At 46.4% G+C, this 23,215-nt stretch overlaps 1 protein-coding gene across 1 annotated transcript in view; it reads right to left on the reverse strand.

The window, feature by feature from the left end:
• Positions 1–3,499: 3,499 nt before the first annotated feature.
• DLL3 (delta like canonical Notch ligand 3) overlaps positions 3,500–23,215 on the reverse strand; it is a 174,563-nt gene continuing 154,847 nt past the window's right edge. The window contains exons 9-10 of the mRNA XM_053401690.1: positions 4,003–4,835; positions 3,500–3,624 (exon numbers count right to left, since the gene is read on the reverse strand). Of these exons, the coding sequence (XP_053257665.1) occupies positions 4,830–4,835 (6 nt within the window). The 3' untranslated portion in view covers positions 3,500–3,624; positions 4,003–4,829. The remainder of the gene's footprint in view (positions 3,625–4,002; positions 4,836–23,215) is intronic.

Raw genomic sequence — 23,215 nt, forward strand, 5'->3', positions numbered from 1 at the left:
CTAATAAGAACTAAGCTCCTCCTCTTGATCCCGCCCACCATCACATCTAAGGAAGACTGTTTGAAATCGCTTCTTGTGGACGCAAATCCCCAAATTTCACGTGGGGTGGCAATCTTTATAGTGCATGCTTTGAAATTCAGGGCTACACTGACTGGGTAGTGTGTCCCAGACCTGGAACTGTTTTAATTCTTTGTATTACCTTTTTAACCTAATGTGCCGAGCCTATTTTGGGGCCATTATATGTTTTATATACATCTGCATTTTAGATTCCCGGCGCTGGCAACTAAATTTTTACATTATTGTTTTAGGGTAATTTAAATGTCACAATGCCAGTAATATCGTTTGAATTTTGTTAGGTTGCTTCTCTCTAGCATTTTTGTCTTATCCTGCTATGGCTGTATGCTAATGCAATAAAGGTTTGATGATGATGATTATTTTTTAAACATTCCTTTCATGGGAGCGCCAGCTTCCTGACTCCCCAGCATGCCCATCTCAAAGCCTTGACAGCCATGACCCACACCCTGAGTGGCCACACTCATTTCTCAGCAATGTGTTGACAGCTGCTTGTAAACAGCTGCCCCAGGGCTGGTAGGTCAGCGCCTTTCTCGCCTGCCTGCCTTATGGTTTCCCCATTAACACTTTCCTCTGTTAGTTCAGGGAGCTCTGCTCCTGGGGGTGGGCGTAAGGGGACAAAGCTTTGGCCAAGCAGGGAGCCAATTCATCTCCAAGGGGCCTCTATTCAGGGGTACCTGGCTGTGTACAGTCAAATGTTCTCCCATCCCTACTGTGAAGAGCCCCTCCCCTTACTACAATAGTGGACAAACTGACTGTCAGCAGGAAGAAAAATAATTTGCCCTTTCCACCGAAGAACGAAAAGCCATGTGTGGTTATCAAGTGTCAGGAAGTGGATGGAAGTTAGGAACGTCTTTCAGATCCTTTAACTCCCAAGGGGTGTCAGGAACTGGGTCCCTTGGAATGTCCCTTCTGCGCAAAACATTGTGCAAGTTTTTGCAAATAGTTGGGGGCTTAATAATAATAATAATAATAATAATAATAATAATAATAAAAAATATATTTATACCCCCGCCCATCTGGCTGGGTCCCCCCAGCCACTCTGGGCAGCTTCCAACAAAACACTAAAATACAATACCCTATTAAACATTAAAAGCTTCCCTAAACAGGGATGCTTTATTAGCTTTGTTAAACTGTTTGTGCAACTTTGGGAGGGCTGGTTCAGGGAAAGGGATTCCTGTTTGATGGTGCCACTGCCTGTCTCCCACAAATATTGTGCTTGGTTTCTTTGAGTGTGAGACCTCTGCTTCTCCTGCTACTCACAAGGGCTCCCCCTACGTTAGGAGGTGGGGAACCTGTGGCCCTCCAGATATTGTTGTTTAGTCATTTAGTCGTGTCCGCCTCTTCGTGACCCCCTGGACCAGAGCACGCCAGGCCCTCCTGTCTTCCACTGCCTCCCACAGTTTGGTCAGACTCATGCTGGTAGCTTCTATGACACTGTCCCACCATCTCGTCCTCTGTCGTCCCCTTCTCCTTGTGCCCTCCATCTTTCCCAACATCACGGTCTTTTCCAGGGAGTCTTCTCTTTTCTTATGAGGTGGCCAAAGTCTTGGAGCCTCAGATCCAGATATTACTGGACTCCAACTCCTATCAAGCCCACCCATCATGGCCCCAGGCTTGGGATGGTGGCAGTCATGGAAGTCCAACCACCTTGGTGGCTTTCCACCTGTGGCCTGTTTTTCAGTGTGGTGGGACCTGACTGGACATGGAAGTATCCCTTGAGGGCAGGCCTAACTCAAACAATGTATTCAGCCACTTGGGGTGGCAGCATTTTGAAAGATGTCCCTTAAACAGCCTTATGCAAACTGGGAGGCCACATCTGGAATCCTTGGCAATATCAATGAATGCTAAGACCACAAACTCTGTGGGGATGATGTGAGGAGCCTGGGTTGCACCTCTCAGATTGCCGTTGTGCTTTGGGCGGCAAAATTTCTTGAGCTAGTCCACTGCCCAGTTCAATAAATTGGGACGCCATTGGGCACAGGCTCGGCTGCTTGTCCCCATCGCAGCCACCCTAAAAGTTCCACCTGGACGTGGTGGTTGTGTAGAAGTGTGGTGTAGAAATGAAGCAAAACAGTGGAAGAAAACAGCTTCAGGCAGATTCGGTTTCACTGAGCAAAATAGATATTTTATATAACTTTCTTTTGAGAGAAAGGACCATACATAAGAAAAGTCACAGAGGGTGGGGAAGGATATATAAACATGGCACTTATAAATATACAGTATATACAACTTAAATATGTTTATAAAGCATCTCCAGCAGACTTTTTTTGTACACAGTATTTATTGTGTTTTTAAATTAAAAAAGAAAACATGGGGCAGGAGGGGAACAGTTTAAAAAGGAACAAGAACTGCTATGCATACCAAAACATTTCTGTTAAAATCTGTGACATTAGGATCAGAGGCTGAAAATGTAACTGCAATCCTACACGACTACTCAGAAGTAAAAGCCATTGATTTCAATGGGACTTACTCCCAGGTAAGCAAGTCTAGGATTGCAGGTTTTTTTTTAATGGAATGAAAAGGTTGCTGCAGCTGTAGTAAACTGACCAAGTTGCTACCAAAGCATGATTCCACTCACTTCATCCTTTTTGTATTAAAAAATACTCACCATTATTGGGGGGGAAATGTCGACTTTTCTTTATACGAAGCTTCAAATTTGCCATTTGTGGGGTAACAGAACAAGAAGTTCATCTCTCAAAATGTGTTAAAAAAAATTCAAAAAGCAAAATAAGCAACCGCGACGTTCATTCAATTGGTCGCGTAAAGCACAAAGGATTCCGTTTTGACTTGATAGCCAAAAATGATGACTTCTCTCTTGCCAGAGTGCGCTTTTATATTCCACGTTGCTTTTGGTCCAGGCCCATCTCCATGACCAGGAGGCGAGGTGGTGGCCGAGGGGGCTTGATCCTGTGGAGGGAGTGGTGGTGGGGAGCCTTTGAAAGCAACGCACCCCAAGGACACAAAGTCCTCTTAAACAAAATCTGCGCAAAGAAGGACAACGGTGTCCCATATGAGTCTGGTTGAGTTCTTCTCCCGAATCATTCAGAAGAGTGATAGGGAATCTTTGCAGGCCATATTCCGGCAGTAGGTGGGGCTAGAGACCGAATTGAGCTTTTGAGGATCTGTGGATGGGCAGCATGCCGGCCACAATTCAGCTCAGGACCACACTGAAGGGTTAAACGGCCACCTGGGTCCTGATCCAGATCAGGCCCCTGGGACCTGCTGTTTGCTGCTTTCCCCCCTCCGGGGAGGGAGAGAGGGTGGGGCCAGGTAAGTGTGGCCCTGGGAAGCCTTCAGGGGCCACACCCAGCCTGGGGACCAGGGGTTCCCAGTCTCTGATTAAAACCAACCAACCAGGGAACTTCCACTACAAAGGGAGAAATCTGTTAGTCTCCCACATTCTACTTGCCTTGTATAAATGCTGTCAAGAGTGGCAAGACCATACCATTTCCTCCAGTTGAAAAATGCTTCTTCGGGAACTACTACAGGCAAAATAGAGGGACACTTGGAACCTGTCCTGCCAGGTTCTTTTACAGGTGAGTATCTCACCTGAGAAGGGACGCGGGTGGCACTGTGGGTAAAACCTCAGCGCCTAGGACTTGCCGATCGCATGGTCGGCAGTTCGAATCCCCGCGGCGGGGTGCACTCCCGTCGTTCGGTCCCAGCGCCTGCCAACCTAGCAGTTCGAAAGCACCCCCGGGTGCAAGTAGATAAATAGGGACCGCTTACCAGCGGGAAGGTAAACGGCGTTTCCGTGTGCTGCGCTGGCTCGCCAGATGCAGCTTTGTCACGCTGGCCACGTGACCCGGAAGTGTCTCCGGACAGCGCTGGCTCCCGGCCTATAGAGTGAGATGAGCGCACAACCCTAGAGTCTGGCAAGACTGGCCCGTACGGGCAGGGGTACCTTTACCTTTACCTTTATCTCACCTGAGTCCCCCTTAGCATATCCTCTCCTCCTTGGTTTTTTTTTACAACCACATCAAGCCAACAGATGCGCATTGTGCTTTCTTAATTTTTTTCCCTTTTTCCTTTTTCAATGAAAGGTGCCTTGTGGATTCTTTTGTAGTTGAAAGGTGTGGCATCACTCAAATCCAATCAGCCACAGCTTCCTGTTTGGGGGTGTCGTTTTTTTTTCTGCACCTCTCCGGTGGTTGAATGAAAGGGCAGTTTTCCTCCTTCAGACTGAGAGGAGAGTCACCGTGGGCTGAGGCGAAGAGCCCACAAAACGGAAGGGAAACCAGTTTAAAAAGGGCAACAGTTTAAAAACATATTTAAAAAATAGGAACATGGAAAAAAAATCATTGCTTCCTTCCTGGCACTTGTGTGGGAAAAGGACCTGCCTTTTCTCCAGATTAGACAATCCTAGGGCAGCCTCCCCCCTCCCCAATCAGCCTCCGTCCTTCTTTCCCCCGCTTTCAAGAGAAAACCCAAACAAACCTCTCCAAAACCCAGCTCTGACTTTCAAAGACTTTCCAATCCAGCGATCGCTTCCTAAGATTCTGAGTCAGTCTGTTGCTCTCGATGCAAAAATAAAAAAATATAGCAGCAAGAATAAATATTAAATATTTTCCTTTAAAAAAGGAGTCTTTTTTTATAATAATACTATATAGATCAAAAATTAATAATGGTAAGACATTGGCTGCTCCGGGAGTCCATTCAGTCTGCTCTGTAAACATTCCTTTAGCTGAGAATTTGGAGGGGAATTAAAATAAAATTCAGGCGGTGGAGTCCAAGGCTTGGGAGAAGGGTTTTCTTCAGACCTAGAAATGAATGTGAAAAAGGAGGGAGAAGGGGAGGGAGGGTTATAACAGAACACAATGACCAAGCATTGCCTTTTTGCCCTCCCCCTCCCCCCTCCCCAACTAAGCATGTTTCCAAGGAAGGAATTAGCCCTGCCAAGTCTGGATTAATCATCATGCCAGATAGGATCCCCAGATAGACTGCTGCTGTGCCTGGCATCTTCCTCACCCGAGAGTTTCCTGGAGAAGCCACTGAGAAGCCTCCTAGTCCTTTGCCCTGCCCAGCACAAAATGCCTTTTCCATTCAGGACAGGTAATGCACAGCGGCGGCTGCTCACATTCCCAGCTCCCTGAAGGAAAACTTTGCAAGGAGCAAGAGGTGCGTCACCACTAAACCGGCAAATCAGCCCAAGATAAGGAGGGGGCTTGCAGGCACGAGAAGGGGGTCCAGATTCCGGGTACCACCAGCAGTCATTCTAAAACCTGGATCTCTGTCAAATTTTTGGCTCGTCTTAATTTTGGGCAGATAATGAATATTGTGATTCTTGCATTGTTTTTTTCCATGTACAAACCTATCCAGGATGACTGAAATAATACCCTCTGGGGCAGGAGTATGGGAGCGGAGAGGTGTTTAACCATCGTCTTACAAAGTATAATAGATATATTTAAAGTATTCTCAGTTCTCTCTTCAGCTCAAAGCTGGTGCTGTAGAGTTGTTTCATATGAGCAAATAGTTTGTCTCAAGGCGTAAATAGGAAAAGGGAGTCTCTTTGTAATGCTATATATATAGAACTCCCCAGCCCAGCAGTAAATGTCGGGGTGGCCAACTGTGTGTACTCACCTGTGAGTTGACATCCTCACATCCTCTCAGGTGCCGCGCCAAAAGATGAGGTTAAACGCCTCTGAGGCCCGGAGTGCAGTTGATTTCCCTAACAGAAATTGTTTGGAGATTGCCTCTAGGAACACTATATTGCCCCTTTCTGCAGCCTCCCAGAGGGAGCTTTTTCCAAAAGCTCCAAGAACCCTAGTTTGTTAACCATTAGTTTCCTGAATGAGCATAAATTTTAAAAATGAAGACAGACATTGGGAAGAAGACAGCAGAACTTGAAGATGGGCTCTCCTCCCTCCTTAGGGTTCCTCCTTTCTCTGTCCTGAATGAGAAGAGCCAGTCTGAGGAGTAACCACTCTTAACGGGGGGGGGGGTTTTGCCCCAAAGACACAGTGCTGCGGTGCAGCTACCAATGATCTGATGGTATAAGGCAGCTTCCTATAGGAGGGAAGGAGTAGCACTTGAGAGAACTGGAGAAGGACAAATCACAGGTGTTCTCCAGATGGTCTCAGGTGTCGCTCCAAGAGGTGGACCATACCAAAGCAAGTCACCTCCGCCTAAGAAGAGGTGACAATTTGCATTTTAAAAAAGAGTTCAATCAATTAAGTTTTTCCATTAAGCTTTCCCAAGTTGAGCTAATAAATTTAATGTAGAGTAGCCGATAGTATCAAGGGACGCAGGTGGCGCTGTGGGTTAAACCACTGAGACTAGGATTTGCCGATTGGAAGGTCGGCGGTTCAAATCCCCGTGACGGGGTGAGCTCCCGTTGCTCGGTCCCTGCTCCTGCCAACCTAGCAGTTCGAAATCACATCAAAGTGCAAGTAGATAAATAGGTACCACTCTGGCAGGAAGGTAAACGGCGTTTCTGTGCGCTGCTCTGGTTTGCCAGAAGCGGCTTAGTCATGCTGGCCACATGACTCGGAAGCTGTACGCCGGCTCCCCCGGCCAGTAAAGCGAGATGAGCACACAACCCCTGAGTCGGTCACGACTGGACCTAATGGTCAGGGGTCCCTTTACCTTAGCTGATAGTACCACACACCCAAATGCTGCCTCTACTGAGGCAAAGGTATTCTGCGATACCACACCAAGAAATGATGCTTGTTTGAATCCAGGATTGCAAGGCCCAGAAAGCTGCCTCCCCGGAGTGCCTTGTGGACTTCTAGAATGCATGGCTTTATCTGCCTTGATACGGATGCTATTGAAGCCTTTCTGCATGTACGTACCTTGCAAATGACAAATAATGCAGGGTCTCTTCTACAAGGAATCTTAATGTAGCGTGTTCTACACTTTCCCCTATGGATATTGAGTCTGAAGACAATGGTGGCAAGACTGGATCTTGAGAATGGTGAAAAGGGGAATTCGCTGTGGGTTTGAGGACATCTTCTCCTTAGGAATTATGCCACAAATTGGATAGGACAGAAAGAAACCCAACTATCATAATCTTCTAACCTTTGAAAGATGTACCTTCATATACAGCCAACAGAGTGTCACTGAGCAAAGTGCCTTAAATTGCTGGGTGGTAATGGATTTGCTTGTAAAAGGTCTGATTTCAGCAGGTAACCTGTGAGCCAAGGGAAGGGGACTTTAAGAGTCAGCGTACACAGGGGTTCCCCATGTCATGCTTCACATGTTCTACCACAAGGTGGTACAATTGAGACAGAGAGGGAGTTCATCTACATGGATCAAGCACCAGGATTTGAGATTGGAAATCCAGGCGAGTTGTACAAATTACACAACGCTATTTATGGTCTGCGCCAGTCAGCTAGAAACTGGAATGAATGCCTGGACAGTACTTTGCAATCTCTTGGGTTCAACAGAAGTGTGGCACACAATTGCATGTATATCAAGGGGTCAGGAGACAAACAGGAATGTTGTTTATCATTTGTGGACGATATGTGTCGTTCAAAAGCTTTGCCACTCAGCTAGCTCTGAAATTCAAAGTGAAAGATCTAGGAAGTGTGCAAACCTATCTTGGGGTATAAGTGCACAGAACCAATGACGAAAGCTTTCTTCTCAGCCAGAAGGGTGAAATTGTTCAGTTACTAGAGAGATTTAATATGAAGAACTGCAAAGGAGCAAGGACTCCAGTGGAGGCTGGTTTCCTCGAAGGGTTATAGCACGGGTGTCAAACACAAGGCCCGCGGGCCGAATCCGGCCCGCCAGACCTCGTCATGTGGCCCATGTAGCCGCCGCCGGCCGCCAGCCTTCACCTTTTATTCTCGCTTCTTTTTTTTTTGACACAAGAAAGCCGCCTCTTCAGCGCATGCGCGGCAGCCTACAAGCCAGAGAATGTCTGCCCTCTAGCGGTGCCGGCCATTCTACACAGGAAACCTCCACTTTACATGCATTCAGGAAACCTCCACTTGTTTTTATATTGAGCGCATGCCATCCTGTGATGTGACAGATCCAACAGCTGCCTGAACAACCGGCCCTTTGAGGGTGACCAAACTGCTGATGCGGCCCCCCGATGAATTTGAGTTTGACACCTCTGGGTTATAGTCTGAGGAGAACTCAAAGTATGAGCAACCAGATCTCTGTAATTCAGCAATAGGTAGTTTGTTGTATCTATCTCAGTGGAGCAGACCTGACATCTGCTATGCAGTAGGTGTCTTCAGTAGGATGGTAGCTAACCCAACCAAAATGGGAAGGCAAGCTGTTAAGCGTGTTCTTAGGTACCTGAAACACACAAAGGACCCCTGACAGTTAAGTCCAGTTGCAAACGACTCTGGGGTTGTGGCGCTCATCTTGCTTTACTGGCCGAGGGAGCCTACGTTTGTCCACAGACAGTTTCCCCCCCGGGTTATGTGGTCAGCATGACTAAGCTGCTTCTGGTAAAACCAGAGCAGCGCACGGAAACTGCGTTTACCTTCCCTCCGGAGCGGTACCTATTTATCTACTTGCACTTTGACGTGCTTTCGAACTGCTAGGTTGGCAGGAGCTGGGACTGAGCAACAAGAGATCACCGCGTCGTGGGGATTCGAACCACCGACCTTCTGATCGGCAAGCCCTAGACCACAGCACCACCCGCGTCCTGTAACTGGACTAGTAATACAGTTTGGAGGTTCCCCGATAGAATGGAAATCACAAAAACAGAGTCTTGCAAGTGTATCCTCCACTGAAGCCAAGTACTGTTCTCTGAGTGAGTTGTGCAGTGAACTGGTCTATTTTAAACAGTTACTGATTGACATGGGAATGAAAGGTGAATCTCCAAAAAATGTCTCTATTGATAATCCGGCATGTATACTGTATCTCTTGCTAAATCTGATCATTTTAAAGGAAGATCAAAACATATAAAATATCAGAATGTAAAATGTACAGTAAGGTGGCACAGAATGTCATTATGCCAGTGTACTGTGAAAGGAACCAGAATGTTGCTGATGCAATGATGAAACCTTTGACATTCCTGAAATGTAAAATGATGGTTGAACTTTTAGCTTGGAGAACCATACTAAGTAAGCACTCTGTTTATGCTCTGTAAATAGTTGTTCTGAAAAGACTGAGAGGGGGTGTTGGGGATATTGGTCATTCGTTTTCAGAAAAATGTCTGTGAGTTACCTTATGTAACACGAAGCTCTGGCTGTGTAGCAGGATTGTTTACAAAGGTGCAAAGATGACAGTGACATCGTGGGCATGCACACTGCATTATTTGAGTGACTGAGAGAGTTTCAGTTTTGGTCTGTTGAGAGGATGCAAGCAGTCTTTGTATAAAGCAACTGTTAAGCTTCATAACAGGCAATAAAGCTGCCTAGAACAATCATGTGTTGCTCATTAATCAAGACTCAGGGCCATTTCCTCATGCTTTGCTGCCGACAGTGTTTCAACTCTGCTGACATGTGGTGGGAAGTGTGCAGGGCAAATCTGTTTATGGCAGCCTTCACTCCATAAGCCGCCACAGTACTGTCCCCCATCACTTGGTGTTTGATTTAGACTTTTCTGGAGGCCACCTTCCAAGAATACCAGAACATCACAGATCTTCACTTTGGTTGGGTGTAGCTCATAGTCCTTGCACTATCTTTAAATCCTCCACGTTGCATCACAAGGCCATGGGAGTTAAGACTACCTTGGAGGTAAGACTACCGTTGCATCGTTAGAGTCAGCAAGTCCAGGCCAATAAGATGCTACAAAGATTCCCAACGGAAGAATAGTGCAAAGGAGTCCACTTTAGACACTTGAGATAAGCAAAGTACTGCTACTCCCTGTGACTACCTCGTATTTATGTAGCGTTTAGAGAAAAGCAATGCCTTGCCAACATTTGGCTCCAGTTTTGCTGCTGCTGAGTGAGAACTTGGATCCTTCGTGGTTCTTGCTTGGCACCATTCTGTTTGCTGCTGTCATTGGTGTTCTCCTCTCATTAGGTCACAGGTATCAAGGTGAAGCTGCCTAGCAGGGCAGGCTACTTTTGCAATCAGATATTGGCTGCTGCCCATTGTCTTCCCAGTAGTGATGTATGGAAGTGAGAGCTGGACCATCAAGAAGGCTGATTGCCGAAGAATGGATGCTTTTGAATTCAGGTGCTGGAGGAGACTCTTGGGAGTCCCATGGACTGCAAGAAGATCCAACCTCTCCATTCTGAAGGAAATCAGCCCTGAGTGCTCACTGGAAGGACAGATCCTGAAGCTGAGGCTCCAAGACTTTGGCCACCTCATGAGAAGAGAAGATTCCCTGGAAAAGACCGTGATGTTGGGAAAGATGGAGGGCACAAGGAGAAGGGGACGACAGAGGACAAGATGTTTGGACAGTGTTCTCGAAGCGACCAGCATGAGTTTGACCAAACTGCGGGAGGCAGTGGAAGACAGGAGGGCCTGGCATGCTCTGGTCCAGGGGGTCATGAAGAGGCAGACACCACTAAATGTTCTGGGCACCACAGTTCAAGAAGTTCTGGGCACCACAGTTCAAGAAGGACACTGACAAACTGGAACGTGTCCAGAGGAGGGCAACCAAAATGGTCACAGGCCTGGAAACGATGCCTTATGAGGAACGGCTAAGGGAGCTGGGCATGTTTAGCCTGGAGAAGAAGAGGCTAAGGGGTGATATGATAGCCATGTTCAAATATATAAAAGGATGTCACACAGAGGAGGAGGGAGAAAGGTTGTTTTCTGCTGCTCCAGAGAAGCGGACACGGAGCAATGGATCCAAACTACAAGAAAGAAGATTCCACCTAAACATTAGGAAGAACTTCCTGACAGTAAGAGCTGTTTGACAGTGGAATTTGCTGCCAAGGAGTGTGGTGGAGTCTCCTTCTTTGGAGGTCTTTAAGCAGAGGCTCGACAACCATATGTCAGGAGTGCTCTGATGGTGTTTCCTGCTTGGCAGGGGGTTGGACTCCATGGCCCTTGTGGTCTCTTCCAACTCTAGGATTCTATGAAATGACTAAACAACAACATTGGCTACTGCCAGAGCTCATGATCTCAACACCAGGTGGAGTGGGTGGAGCAGAAATAGCTTCAGTGGTGGATGGGCTGAGTTTTCTTCTGCTCCAGATGTGTGTAGACTCCCAGCATGTTTAGCTCTCAGTATTGAAATCACTTTTAACTTGAAGAGACGGAGTTAAGGACCCTGAAGTCACGAAAAGGTTAGTGAGGGACAAAAAGCAAGCTACAGCAGCAGTGGGTTTGCTTTTTCTCCCAGCAGCTGTTTTGCAGCATGTCTCAATTGAAATCAGTGAAACATGGAGGTTTTAGTCTGGCTTTGGAAATTATGGCCGGGTTTACGCATAACGTTAAGCCATGGTTTGCTTAACAAACCACAAATTAAATGTGAGTTGCCTTACAGGTGATCAAACAAACTATGGCTTCCTTCTGCTCTTACCTTGTGCCTTTGTAGCCTGGTGAGCGTCTGGTGGCCAAACAAGCCATGGTTAAAGGAAGGGTTGCCAAATCATAACTAAGGGAACCAAAATTCATAAGTCAACAACAAACCATGGCTTGAGCTCATGGTCTCTTGGCAGTAAGCAAGCCGTAGTTAAGCTTCTGGGAAGGGTTTGCGCACTAAGCCATAGTTTAGGGTTATGTGGAAGCCAGGGTCCTGCTGATTTCAGTAGGCATATAAGAACTTTTCAAGTTTTTTAAATCCACTTACCAAAGTGCTTGATCTCTTGAGAGTCTCACTTGAAGGAAATGCTCACAAAATCCTGCTCAGTTTAGAGCCAAACTTGGGGGTGTTGTACATCCCTACTGCTGTTAAAAGATATGTTTATGTCTGACTTTCTCTTGCAACTGGGCACGGATCAGCAGATAGTTGAGAGATGCGGAACTATGTATTTAGTGCTCCCATGGTAGAGCGATCACTATTCTCAACATGCTTCTGAACATCGGGCAAGATCAGATATTGAGAACACCTCTCAATGGAATAAAACTGATGTTCTCTCTTGTACGACAGACTTATCCTTATTGGCACAAAGTCCTTTACAGCTCTTGATCTCATGAAATCGTCCAGTTCCATTTTAACCCCCATTCAGAAGATCTGGGTTTTGCAAGTTGCCTGCTTTTTGTGTGGTTTTTTTTTTTTTAGTTCACAATACATTCGTCTTCCTTCTCATTCTTGGAACTGAGACAATGATAGAACAGTCCCACCCTCTTCCCTCTCTGGTCTTGTGGGCTTGTCTCTTCTGAGTGGTACCCTCCAATAGCAAGTCTTTTTTTGGCAGGGTGAGGGGCAAGTACTTTGTGCTAAGGGATATTACACACGTTTCATTGGTGAACTTACAAATTCTTTCATGCAAGCTGGCCTTTGCCAACCTGGTGTCCTCCAGATATTTTAGATGACAATTCCCAGTGCTTATGGGACCTGTAGTCCAAAAGGTCTAACTGGCAACAGTGAGTGTAACTGAGCGTTCTCATATTTCAGGGAACCAAGACCACCTCCCTCCTACTTGGCCCTGACCCCCAGAGCAGTTGCCATGATTCTAGGGACACTGGTGCTGCTGGGATCATCGCTGGACCACTTTACCCCATTTAGACTGATATTAAGTAGCCCGAATGATAAAATGTTGGTTTGGCTGTGAACAGAGCCTGTGAAATCTTCCTTTCTAATGGTTACTGGCAGGGAGGAAAATGAGGCTATTGGAGACAGAGGTTTTTGTTTTTCTGCCAGGGCTATGTAAAAAAGGTAAAGGTACCCCTGCCCGTACGGGCCAGTCTTGCCAGACTCTAGGGTTGTGCGCTCATCTCACTCTAGAGGCCGGGAGCCAGCCCTGTCCGCAGACACTTCTGGGTCACGTGGCCAGCGTGACAAGCTGCATCTGGCGAGCCAGCGCAGCACACGGAAACGCTGTTTACCTTCCCGCTGGTAAGCGGTCCCTATTTATCTACTTGCACCCAAAGGTGCTTTCGAACTGCTAGGTTGGCAGGCGCTGGGACCGAGCAACGGGAGCGCACCCCGCCGCGGGGATTCGAACCGCCGACCTTTCGTTCGGCAAGTCCTAGGCGCTGAGGCTTTAACCCACAGCGCCACCCGCGTCCCTGCCCGGGCTATGAGCGGCTCACAAAAAGAGTATTTGGTTAAGTGATCACTGCCTAAGCACTTAATTCTCGAGATCTATGTGTTAATCAATTTGGTTTGGGATGGAAGGACCAAAACTCTCTAAATGTCTTACACGGAAATATACCTGTTGCATTTTTTGTCGTTGTACCACTATCCCTATATTTTGATTTTGCACAGTGTAAATTTGACATAATCATAGATTGCTATGGTTTAGGTTGTATGTACAGTAAAACTATGGGTTGTAAATGTTTGGGGAAATTCCTATGGAAAAAAAGAGAATGCTATGTAGAACAACCTCTAACAAGGTTTATGTGCATGTCTGAGGTCTTTTTGAAATTTCAGTGTATAAATTTCCTCTTAGCTTACACAAAATAAAAAAGCTATATATGTTAAAAAAAGAAGAAGAGTCTCTTCTGAAGATGCCAGTTTAAAAATACCCAGAAATGACAGATAATGCTGCTGGTGTCCACCCCAAGCCTGCAAAGTTTAAGGCTTCAACCCTAGGAAAAGAGGGGAAGAAAACGAAACAGGAGAGAGAGAAAGAGGGAGGGAGGGAGGGATGGGTTTCTATACAACCTACTCATGGGAGCTACCACAGTCTCACTGCACTGTGTTGGTTCTCTGGGATCTGGCCTGAGGTGGTATGGTATTGCTTGGCCATGTGCAAGATGTGAGAAAGAAAAGATAGCTGATGTGGTCAGAGTTGATGCTGCCTTAGAGTTGTGTGGTTAGGTAAACAATGACTTAGGAGGAGGAAGGGCTCACCTTCCCACAGGAGTGCTCCTTGGCTCACCTGCCTGTTTGAACACCTTGCCCTCTTCAGCTGAGGCTGTGCAGGGCTCCTAGAGGCAGTCTCCAACCAATTTTCCTGACGCAGCCTGCCTCCTACAGCCCCAAGAGGGATTTTAGCACATCGTTTGGAGGGACACCTGAGCCAAGCTGGAGGAAGAAACCTTGGACTTACCGTGGAGGTTCCTTGGTGAATGGAGGGTATCCTGGGCGGGTTACTCCTGCCCCTTGCTCTCATGTAGGGGGGGACCATGTAAATCAGCAAACTTTATTCCTTCTGGTGAGAGGTGCCCTCCCCCATTTGGGGATATAATGAAGCTGGTGTAACTGTCACTCTACAGCTGGAAATAATCTTCAAAACAATAAAACTCCCTGAAGCCCTAACAGAGAAAAAGAGGGCCAGGAAGAGTGTCAACCCCAGGACTCAAGCTGCACTGCACTAAAAGCTCTGTGGCCCAAAGCCGCCCCCCACAATTGTCACACAGGTGAGCTTAGCATACCCTCATCAGGTCCAAAACCCAGATGCCTTGGTCAACAAGAGGATGATTACGATGGCTTTTGCCTTTTTTGATTTTTCAAAGCAGCTGGGCTGGAGAAAGCATAGGCAGTAGAATTGTGGATATATTAGGCTAGCTGCTCTTTCTGCTCCTTTCATTAGAAATCTTGAGGTAAAACTCCTCACTTTGTTGCTTACTGATGATGTACATGTACAGGCTATTGCCCTGTATATACATTGAGACTCTATTCTCCTGGACCCTCTGCATCTGAAGACCCCGCTCCAGGATATCCTCTTCCGCTGATAGGGGAAGAAGCATTGGGACTACTGTGAAGGTGTTTTCTCATCAGCTGATGGGTCAACATCTTCAGGACGTTCTAAGCATAAAGCAGGTACCCTCTGGCAGAGATGTTCTCAAAAGTCATCCTTCTAATTCAAACATAACTCTGTGGATGGGCAATCTTGTCTTCTAGGCTTCAGGAGAAATAACTTGTTGGAGTAGCTACCTCCCAAAAAGCTGAAGATGAATCTTGGATGTCTTTGTTACACCCTTCTTCCAATGAAGTTTGAAGGTTCCTTGCTGTCAATGAATGAGCTGTGCCCCCAGAAGGGGCAGGTAATGGCTACACCTTGGCGGCGTCATGCTGACATAGAGAGTGAGAGGCAAGAGGTGTTTCTCCAGCAACATCATAAAAAATCCTAATTTATAACATGACACCTCTCAACAAACACAACATGAAACCAAACACCAAATGAATGTTAACATAATATCTTACATTAACCACACAACCTTAACTGTTGAGTCAGTTGATGAATCCTTTTTGAGAGAAGAAACCTGTCCCTTGGAGAACATGTCAGTTCCTAAGGGAGAGCCACAGTTGATTTCTCCTTTTGATCTTATGGCTGCTGAGGTTTTCTACCTGTTCTATGCTTGCTTGGGAGAATGGTGCTTAGCAGAAGTGGTCTAGGTTCTATTTTGGAACCTCCGGTTTCCTTGCATCAGAATTGGGTACAAGGGGTGAAGGAAGCCATGGGACACCTCATGGGTCATACATTTCCCCCCCTCCTTGGACAGAAGGCAAGGTTTCTTTTTATCTTGGTTTCTACCAACACTTCCCCCAGAGCTTGCTCTCCAAATGACAGAGTGCTAGAGTCAGGTTGACCTTGGAACCATAAAGTGACCAGCCTCAGAAAGCTTCAGCAAGCCTGTGTGCAACATTTGTTCCCCTGAAGGAAATCACTGGCCACGAGGACAGATGCTCCCCAGAAAAATTAGAGATAGCAAAAGCCTACATGAACCTGGTTGCCTCCCATCCTTGGGAAGAATAGTGCCCAAGAGTGCATCCTCCATTGCTGAGGGAGGGAGTGCTTCCATATGTTTGACAACTCCTTATACATGAGGGGTGAGCACCAGTCCCTGTTTATGCAGTTAAGTGAAGGCATTGGGGAGAGGAATTATATGGCCAAGACAGGAGGGGAAGGGGAATTTCTGGGCTGCAGGCTCTAGCACTTCCTCCAGAACCAGACACCACTTTGATCAGAAGACCCCAAAAAGGTCATCTGTCTGAAAAAGGGGAGCAGGACTTTCATCCCTGGGTGTTCTTCTCTGTCCAGTAGGAGAGATACGCCAGGGTCATCTCCATCACTGCGGGTCTCCATGTGCAGAGCTGTCAGACTGCTGGGCCATTGATACATGAGTGGTTATACAATCCCTGGATGGAGAAAGACCATGATCCATGCTGCATAGCAGCCCTTCTGCCTACTCCTGGGGAGCTGCACTCTACTTACTTTAAAATTATGCATCTTATTTTTTGGGGGAAAGAAACTAAAAGCAACCGACAACAACTATACATCAAATCAAACCCACAAAATGCATTGCACACAAAAATACGAACAACATAGAAAACTAGAACTCCCTAAAGCCAAAGACGACACCGAGAAAGGAATGACTGCCGTGCTCCAGACAGGTTTGGTGCCAGTGGGCAATGAGTGATTGGAGGTGCCACCCTCTGATCCGGACGCTACATCTTCTAGAATGGGCATGGGCTGTTGCCTCCGTCAGCTCACCTGAGCCTTCCATTGGGCTCTCCTCGATGTCTTGGCTGTGTATGCCTTTCCCAGTTCTCCCAGCCCTAGCAAGGCCTGGTAAGTATTTTTTCTCCATGTCAGGGATAATATGGGTCAAATGAAAGCAAAAATTCTGAGGCATTGTACTAAAAAAACGAACGCATGGTGATGGGGTGAGCTTTGCGCATGTCCTGCCCCCCCGCGGAACAGGCAGGACCAGAACGGCAGGGCATAAGTTTCCCTCTTACCACAAGGGATAAAGTTTGCTGATTCACACTGTTCTGCCAGGAGCAAGTGGGAGATATAACCTGATCCAGTGTACACTCTATTCACGGACGGAGAATTTCATGTTGAGATTCTTGATCCTGAAATGTTAAGGCTTGCATTTTTTTTTTTAAACAGAAGCTTTTGTACCATCCTTGTCTGTGACAATTGGACTCCTGTATTACACTGCTACTTACACATATTTCTACAAGGGAATTCCATCACTTTGAACCAGTGTTGTAAGGTTTAATCTCAGCAAAAGTATGACTATGGATGGGTTTTATTGTTTTATCCATTCGAGGCATGCATCAAGGAAAATAAATAATTATTTCGGCTTACCCACATTATTTGTACAAGAGCTCGACCGTCGAGACTTCCTGTAGAACTCATCTATTGCATCAGTGTAAAAGGAGCCATGCACATTCAACTTGGATAATAAACCTCTTTCTGCTGCTATAGTGGAAAGCCAGATAGCCACTTTTGGCCCCTGTATGTTTCCTGCCCCATAATGTTAAATTGTGAAACTCACCAATAGCAAGTTTTGAACATACCCAGAACCGGCTGCATCACACATGAGTGCGATCCCAGGTGTGTGAGCTACAGTCTGTTCTGGGTCTTGGCCATCGGTCAATACCTGTTCACAGTTCTCACATTGATGTCCAAATTAATTAGAAGTTAACATCAAGGAGGGGGCTTGTATATTCAGATAATATTAAGAGCCACTTTTTACTTTTTTCGGTATAAGAGAACAATCTCAGGAAACAGCCGATTTGGTCACAGATCTACTGACTGATATCAGTCAGTCAGGTTTGCCTTGCTTGTAGCCGCTGGCCATTAAAACATACCAATTTGAAGGATTAAACATAGTAGCATAAAAAAAAAAAACCTACAACCCTAGTAAAATTATTAACATCATGGCCTGAAACTTGTAGTAAACCCAAATTACCGTGCCTTTAAAAAATCACTATCCAGCTTGCCTAACCAGTTTAGGTCACAGAACTGAATAGATTTTACTCATGTGTTTTGAAACGTGTGTCATGCATCTCACACCCGCTTTGTCATGTTTGGCTTAGATAAACCAGTTGTTTGTAACATGAGTCATGTTTCATAGTTAACAAATTCATGGACTTCCAAAATCCGCAGGAGTGCGATACCTGATAGCTGCTTCTTTACGAGAACTGAATCCTTTAGTGCCACCTGGCAAACACATCCTTTTAACTGTGTCTTCAATGGCTCGGTCCATTGGTATCCTTCCAAAGATAATTACATTGTCCAATCTGTTCAGAGCATCCACCACTTTGGAGGGGTTTTTGTGTGTGACCTGATAAGTTTAACCTATCTTTCAAGTACAGTCAACTTGTAACTTACATTTAACTATGTGTTTGGCTGAAAATAATAAATAACAGGGTGGGCTTCTGGGGGGGGGGACCGTTGGCAATCCCACCCACCATTGCACTCGCCTTGGGAAAGCATTTGGAGGTGCAGGGAGAGTGTACAATAGCCTTGGGAGAGTGTTCGGAGGTGCAGGGAGTGTGTTTTGACTATATGCAAGTTTGGCTTTAAGTACCAGCCCTGGAACATAACCCCTGTGTAAGTTGAGAGATGACTGTACCGTGGAAGGTAATGAAAGTAGTTGGTCACATCATACACAAAACACCAGGGAATTATAGTTTCTATGGCTTCAAAATGGTGTTTTCAGTTCCCCTCCCTTGACACACCGATTAATTTTTTACAGAAGGGTTACCAAGTCAATATATAGATAAAAGGTAAAGGGAGCCCTGACCATTAGGTCCAGTCGTGACCGACTCTGGGGTTGCTGCGCTCATCTCGCTTTACTAGCCGAGGGAGCCGGCGTACAGACTAAGGCACTTCTGGCGAACCAGAGCAGCGCACGGAAACGCCGTTTACCTTCCCGCCGGAGCGGTACCTATTGATCTACTTGCACTTGGGCGTGCTTTTGAACTGCTAGGTTGGCAGGAGCAGGGACCGAGCAACGGGAGCTCACCCCGTCATTGCGGGGATTCGAACCGCCGACCTTCTGATTGGCAAGTCCTAGGCTCTGTGGTTTAACCCACAGCGCCACCCGCGTCCCATAATATATAGATACCCCCCCATAAAGACATGTTAACTCTGCTTTCTCACACATGCTGAAACTGATCACACATTTTGATGTGGTGTTGCACATTATACCTTTCTGCTGGTTTTACTTCAGCAGCTTCCATGCCTTCCCTAACTTTCCTGAACAAAACAGGGAAATCCATCCTGCATCACCCTATGCTGAGTGTGTCCATTGATTTGTTTGTTCCTGCATGTAATGATCCCTTGGCAAAAACTCAGGATTTGGCGCACATCTCTCTAAGGCACGGGTGTCAAACACAAGGCCCGCGGGCCGAATCCGGCCCGCCAGACCTCGTCATGTGGCCCATGTAGCCGCCGCCGGCCGCCAGCCTTCACCTTTTATTCTCGCTTCTTTTTTTTTTGACACAAGAAAGCCGCCTCTTCAGCGCATGCGCGGCAGCCTACAAGCCAGAGAATGTCTGCCCTCTAGCGGTGCCGGCCATTCTACACAGGAAACCTCCACTTTACATGCATTCAGGAAACCTCCACTTGTTTTTATATTGAGCGCATGCCATCCTGTGATGTGACAGATCCAACAGCTGCCTGAACAACCGGCCCTTTGAGGGTGACCAAACTGCTGATGCGGCCCCCCGATGAATTTGAGTTTGACACCTCTGCTCTAAGGCTATAAAGCACTTGCCTTTAATACTTAATAGGGCACATGCTGATGTAGAGCAAGACAGCCTCTGCGAATGATTCGGCCCATAAGTAAAATCTAAAAAACGAGTTACAGCTTTTGGGTTTGTTTAGCATCTTTTCAGCGCTACCCTGCCCTCAATTTTCTCATTACGTTATGGATTTTTTCTGGTCAATTTGAACCCCTTTTGGGCAATGTACAATGTATAGCCCCAAACTGAATATTACATGTTTTCTTTTTCTAAAACACTAGGTGTTATGGTAGCAGCTACTCATTACTGATGGTCACCATGACTAATAATTTTATTAGGGTCATAGGCATGGGGGAAGCTACTTTGTTTAATCCTTCAAAATGATATTGATAATTCCTTTTGGCCCATAGACTAATCATGAAATACATTATTATTGCTAGCCATCAACTGTCTGAGGTTTATCATTACCATTAAAATTTATATACCTCCCTTCATCCAAAGATCACAGGGCAAAATGAGAACCCAAAACACATAATAAAAACAAGAACAAGGGAAAACCAATAACCTCCCTCCCACAAACACATGTAAAGGGACTGTAAAGGGAATGTTAATCAGCCAAAGTACGGTAGTACCAATCAAGTCTACTAGTTATAATATAATACCCTTGCCTGAAATGCTTATCAAATGGGTTTGCAGAGATTAATTGAGCTTGGATGCATGAAAAAAAACCATTCAGTCTAAAAGCTTACTGGAGGGGCTTCAGACTAGTAACATTCTTGCCCACTCCTCTTTTCTACAAGATCCTTGTGTGGCTAACCCAGGCTTCCTCAACCTCGGCCCTCCAGATGTTTAGGGAATACAATTCCCATCATCCCTGACCACTGGTCCTGCTAGCTAGGGATCATGGGAGTTGTAGGCCAAAAACATCTGGAGGGCCGAGGTTGAGGAAGCCAGGGATAAACTAATCCATTTCAACCCCTTGGAGGAAGGATCAAATTTGTTATTGCAATCTGTGGCTTCCAACAGGATGAACTCCTTGGCTATTTTTGTAAGGAAGGGGAAAAGCTTTGGAGCAGAGATTGGGGAGCGACAGGGTGGACCTCACAACAGCAACCACATGAGACTAGTTCAGTCAGATACACATCTCCAATGTTGTTTATACCACCAGCTCTCAGAAATGCCTTTGAGAATTTTACACTGAACGACCAAAACAAGGACTGCAGCTGAAGGGTAGCCAAACTTTTAAACTGGAAACTCAGAACCTGTTGCCTAAACATTTCCATTTTCATAGACACTTTGGCATCGACCTTAAAAATATTTTCAGAGATCAGTTACCGTACCAAGACTGAATACCTTACGTATGTTGTTTTCTGCAGGGCTTGAATAAAGAAACATGACATGGTTGTATATTTTTTAAAAATATGTCAATGGCATAGTTGTATTTGGTTTGCACAATATTTAGTGTATTAGAAAGTGTGATTTTGTTTCCATTAGTTTTAATTCTCACACTGTTGAAACTTGGATAATCCCTCGCTATATTTCAAGAGTTCGCTGCATCAGTCGAGTAGGTAGCTTGGCAGGTAGCAATCAGAAGCAAGCAAGAATTGGGGATGATGAGCTTGTCAGGTGTCAGGACCAAGGACAGAGCATGCAGAGCAAAGGTCAGGAAGCAAATAGCAAGAAGCTTATGGAGCAGTGAACTACCGTATTTTTTGCTCTATAAGGCTCACTTTTTCCCTCCTAAAAGTAAGGGGAAATGTGTGTGCGTCTTATGGAGCGAATGCAGGCTGCGCAGCTATCCCAGAAGCCAGAACAGGAAGAGGGACTGCTGCTTTCACTGCGCAGTGATCCCTCTTTTTGTTCTGGCTTCTGAGATTCAGAATATTTTTTTTCTTGTTTTCCTCCTCCAAAAACTAGGTGCGTCTTATAGAGCAAAAAATATGGTACAGCTTCAGGGAGATGTGTGCTATCCTGGCAGAAAACTGACATGGCATTGCTCTGAGCAATTTGGGGCTAACAGAAAGTGGTCAGAAATGCAAGAGGATTTATACATGAAATGTGGCAGTTCCTGCGTTGGAGGGCCTTTGTATTGAGTGCCTATGTCAGAGCCATTCCTGCACTGTTGTGTTGCTGTTTTCCAAAAGCCCAACTAATTATACGCAAAACTATATGCAAAATGTATGTATGATATATTTTTACACACCAACATCTAAATACAATAAATATGTGCTGGTTACTTTAGGAAACCTGGAATGTATATGCATATTATAATATGAATATGTGAGACTGTTTCATGCTTTTAGCAGAACCAGTAAAAAAACAACTTGCTTTTCAATGAGATTGAAGTGCAAGATGGGAATTAGAAAAAAATATCTGTGTGGATTAGTGTGACATTAAGATTTTCATAAAATTCTACCTTAAAAGTGTTTTCCTTGAAAAGGAAGTTGCCCCTTGAGATGTGATTTAGTGTAAAGAAGTTCTGCTGAGCCACTTCAGGGCTTTCAAGCTAGTAAACAAAACACAATAGTAAAGGTAAAGGTACCCCTGCCCGTACGGGCCAGTCGTGTCCGACTCTGGGGTTGCGCGTCCATCTCACTTAAGAGGCCAGGGGCCAGCGCTGTCTGGAGACACTTCCAGGTCACGTGGCCAACGTGACGAAGCTGCTCTGGTGAGCCAGCACCAGCGCAGCACACGGAAACGCCGTTTACCTTCCCGCTATAAAGCGGTACCTATTTATCTACTTGCACTTAAGGGTGCTTTTGAACTGCTAGGTGGGCAGGAGCTGGGACCGAAAGACGGGAGCTCACCCCGCCGCGGGGATTCGAACCGCCGACCATACGATCGGCAAGTCCTAGGCACTGAGGTTTTACCCACAGCGCCACCCGCGTCCAGTTCTTGATTTCCAGTGTATTTCATGATGTAATATTTTTCAAGGGAAAAGATTATTCTCTAGCAATTTATAATTTATTCCTAAAGCATAGTAAGAAACTGCTCAGATATCATTCAGCAGCTTCAGCTAGCTCAGGCAGATTTTTAAAGTCTTAGAAGACTGTGGCTGCATTCATTGGAAGGCTGCACAGTGGCAGCTGGTGTGATGGCCTGGGATTCGGACTTGGAGGCTGAACCTGAGGAATCCCAGCCTGCACAGGAGTCCCCACCTCCAGAACCAGCTGAGCCGGGGCTGCGGCTTGAGCCTTAAGGGTCCTCACCTGTGCTGGATCCTCAGGAGCAGACACCAGCTGAATCTGCTCTGGCAGAGGTGATCGAGGACCCATTGCCTGCAGGTGCTCCACTCTCAGCCCTGTCAGGGGAAGGTGAGGTTGCCTCTGGGTCCGGTAACCCTCCAGCCTCTCCTGAGCTGCAGAGGCTCAGGGCAGAGAGGCGGAGGGAACTAAGTTCCCGCAGGAGGAGTGCTCGCCTCCAGGCCAGGAGAGGCGAGTCACCTGTGGACCGGGGCCGCCCTATGCCTCAGGGCAGATAAAAGCCGGCCAGCCCCAGTTCCAGGTTGCGGGAGCAATGTTGTTGGTAGCCTGTTCCTGCCTGCACCCTGTCCTGCTTCTCTGCCAGAGCTCCTGACCCCACCCGGCTCCCTGCCTTGGACCCCGCTTCAGCTTTGACAGACTGTCTCCCTACTGCACCCTCGACCTCGGACTGGACTCGGACCTCGCCTCACGGTTAACCCTCGAGACCAGCACAGCTGGATACAGCCAAATGACATTGCTTCAGCAAGTATTCATGTTTTTCTACC

This window comes from Podarcis raffonei, chromosome 8 (genome assembly GCF_027172205.1).
Source record: "Podarcis raffonei isolate rPodRaf1 chromosome 8, rPodRaf1.pri, whole genome shotgun sequence".
NCBI classification, from domain to species: Eukaryota; Metazoa; Chordata; class Lepidosauria; order Squamata; family Lacertidae; genus Podarcis; species Podarcis raffonei.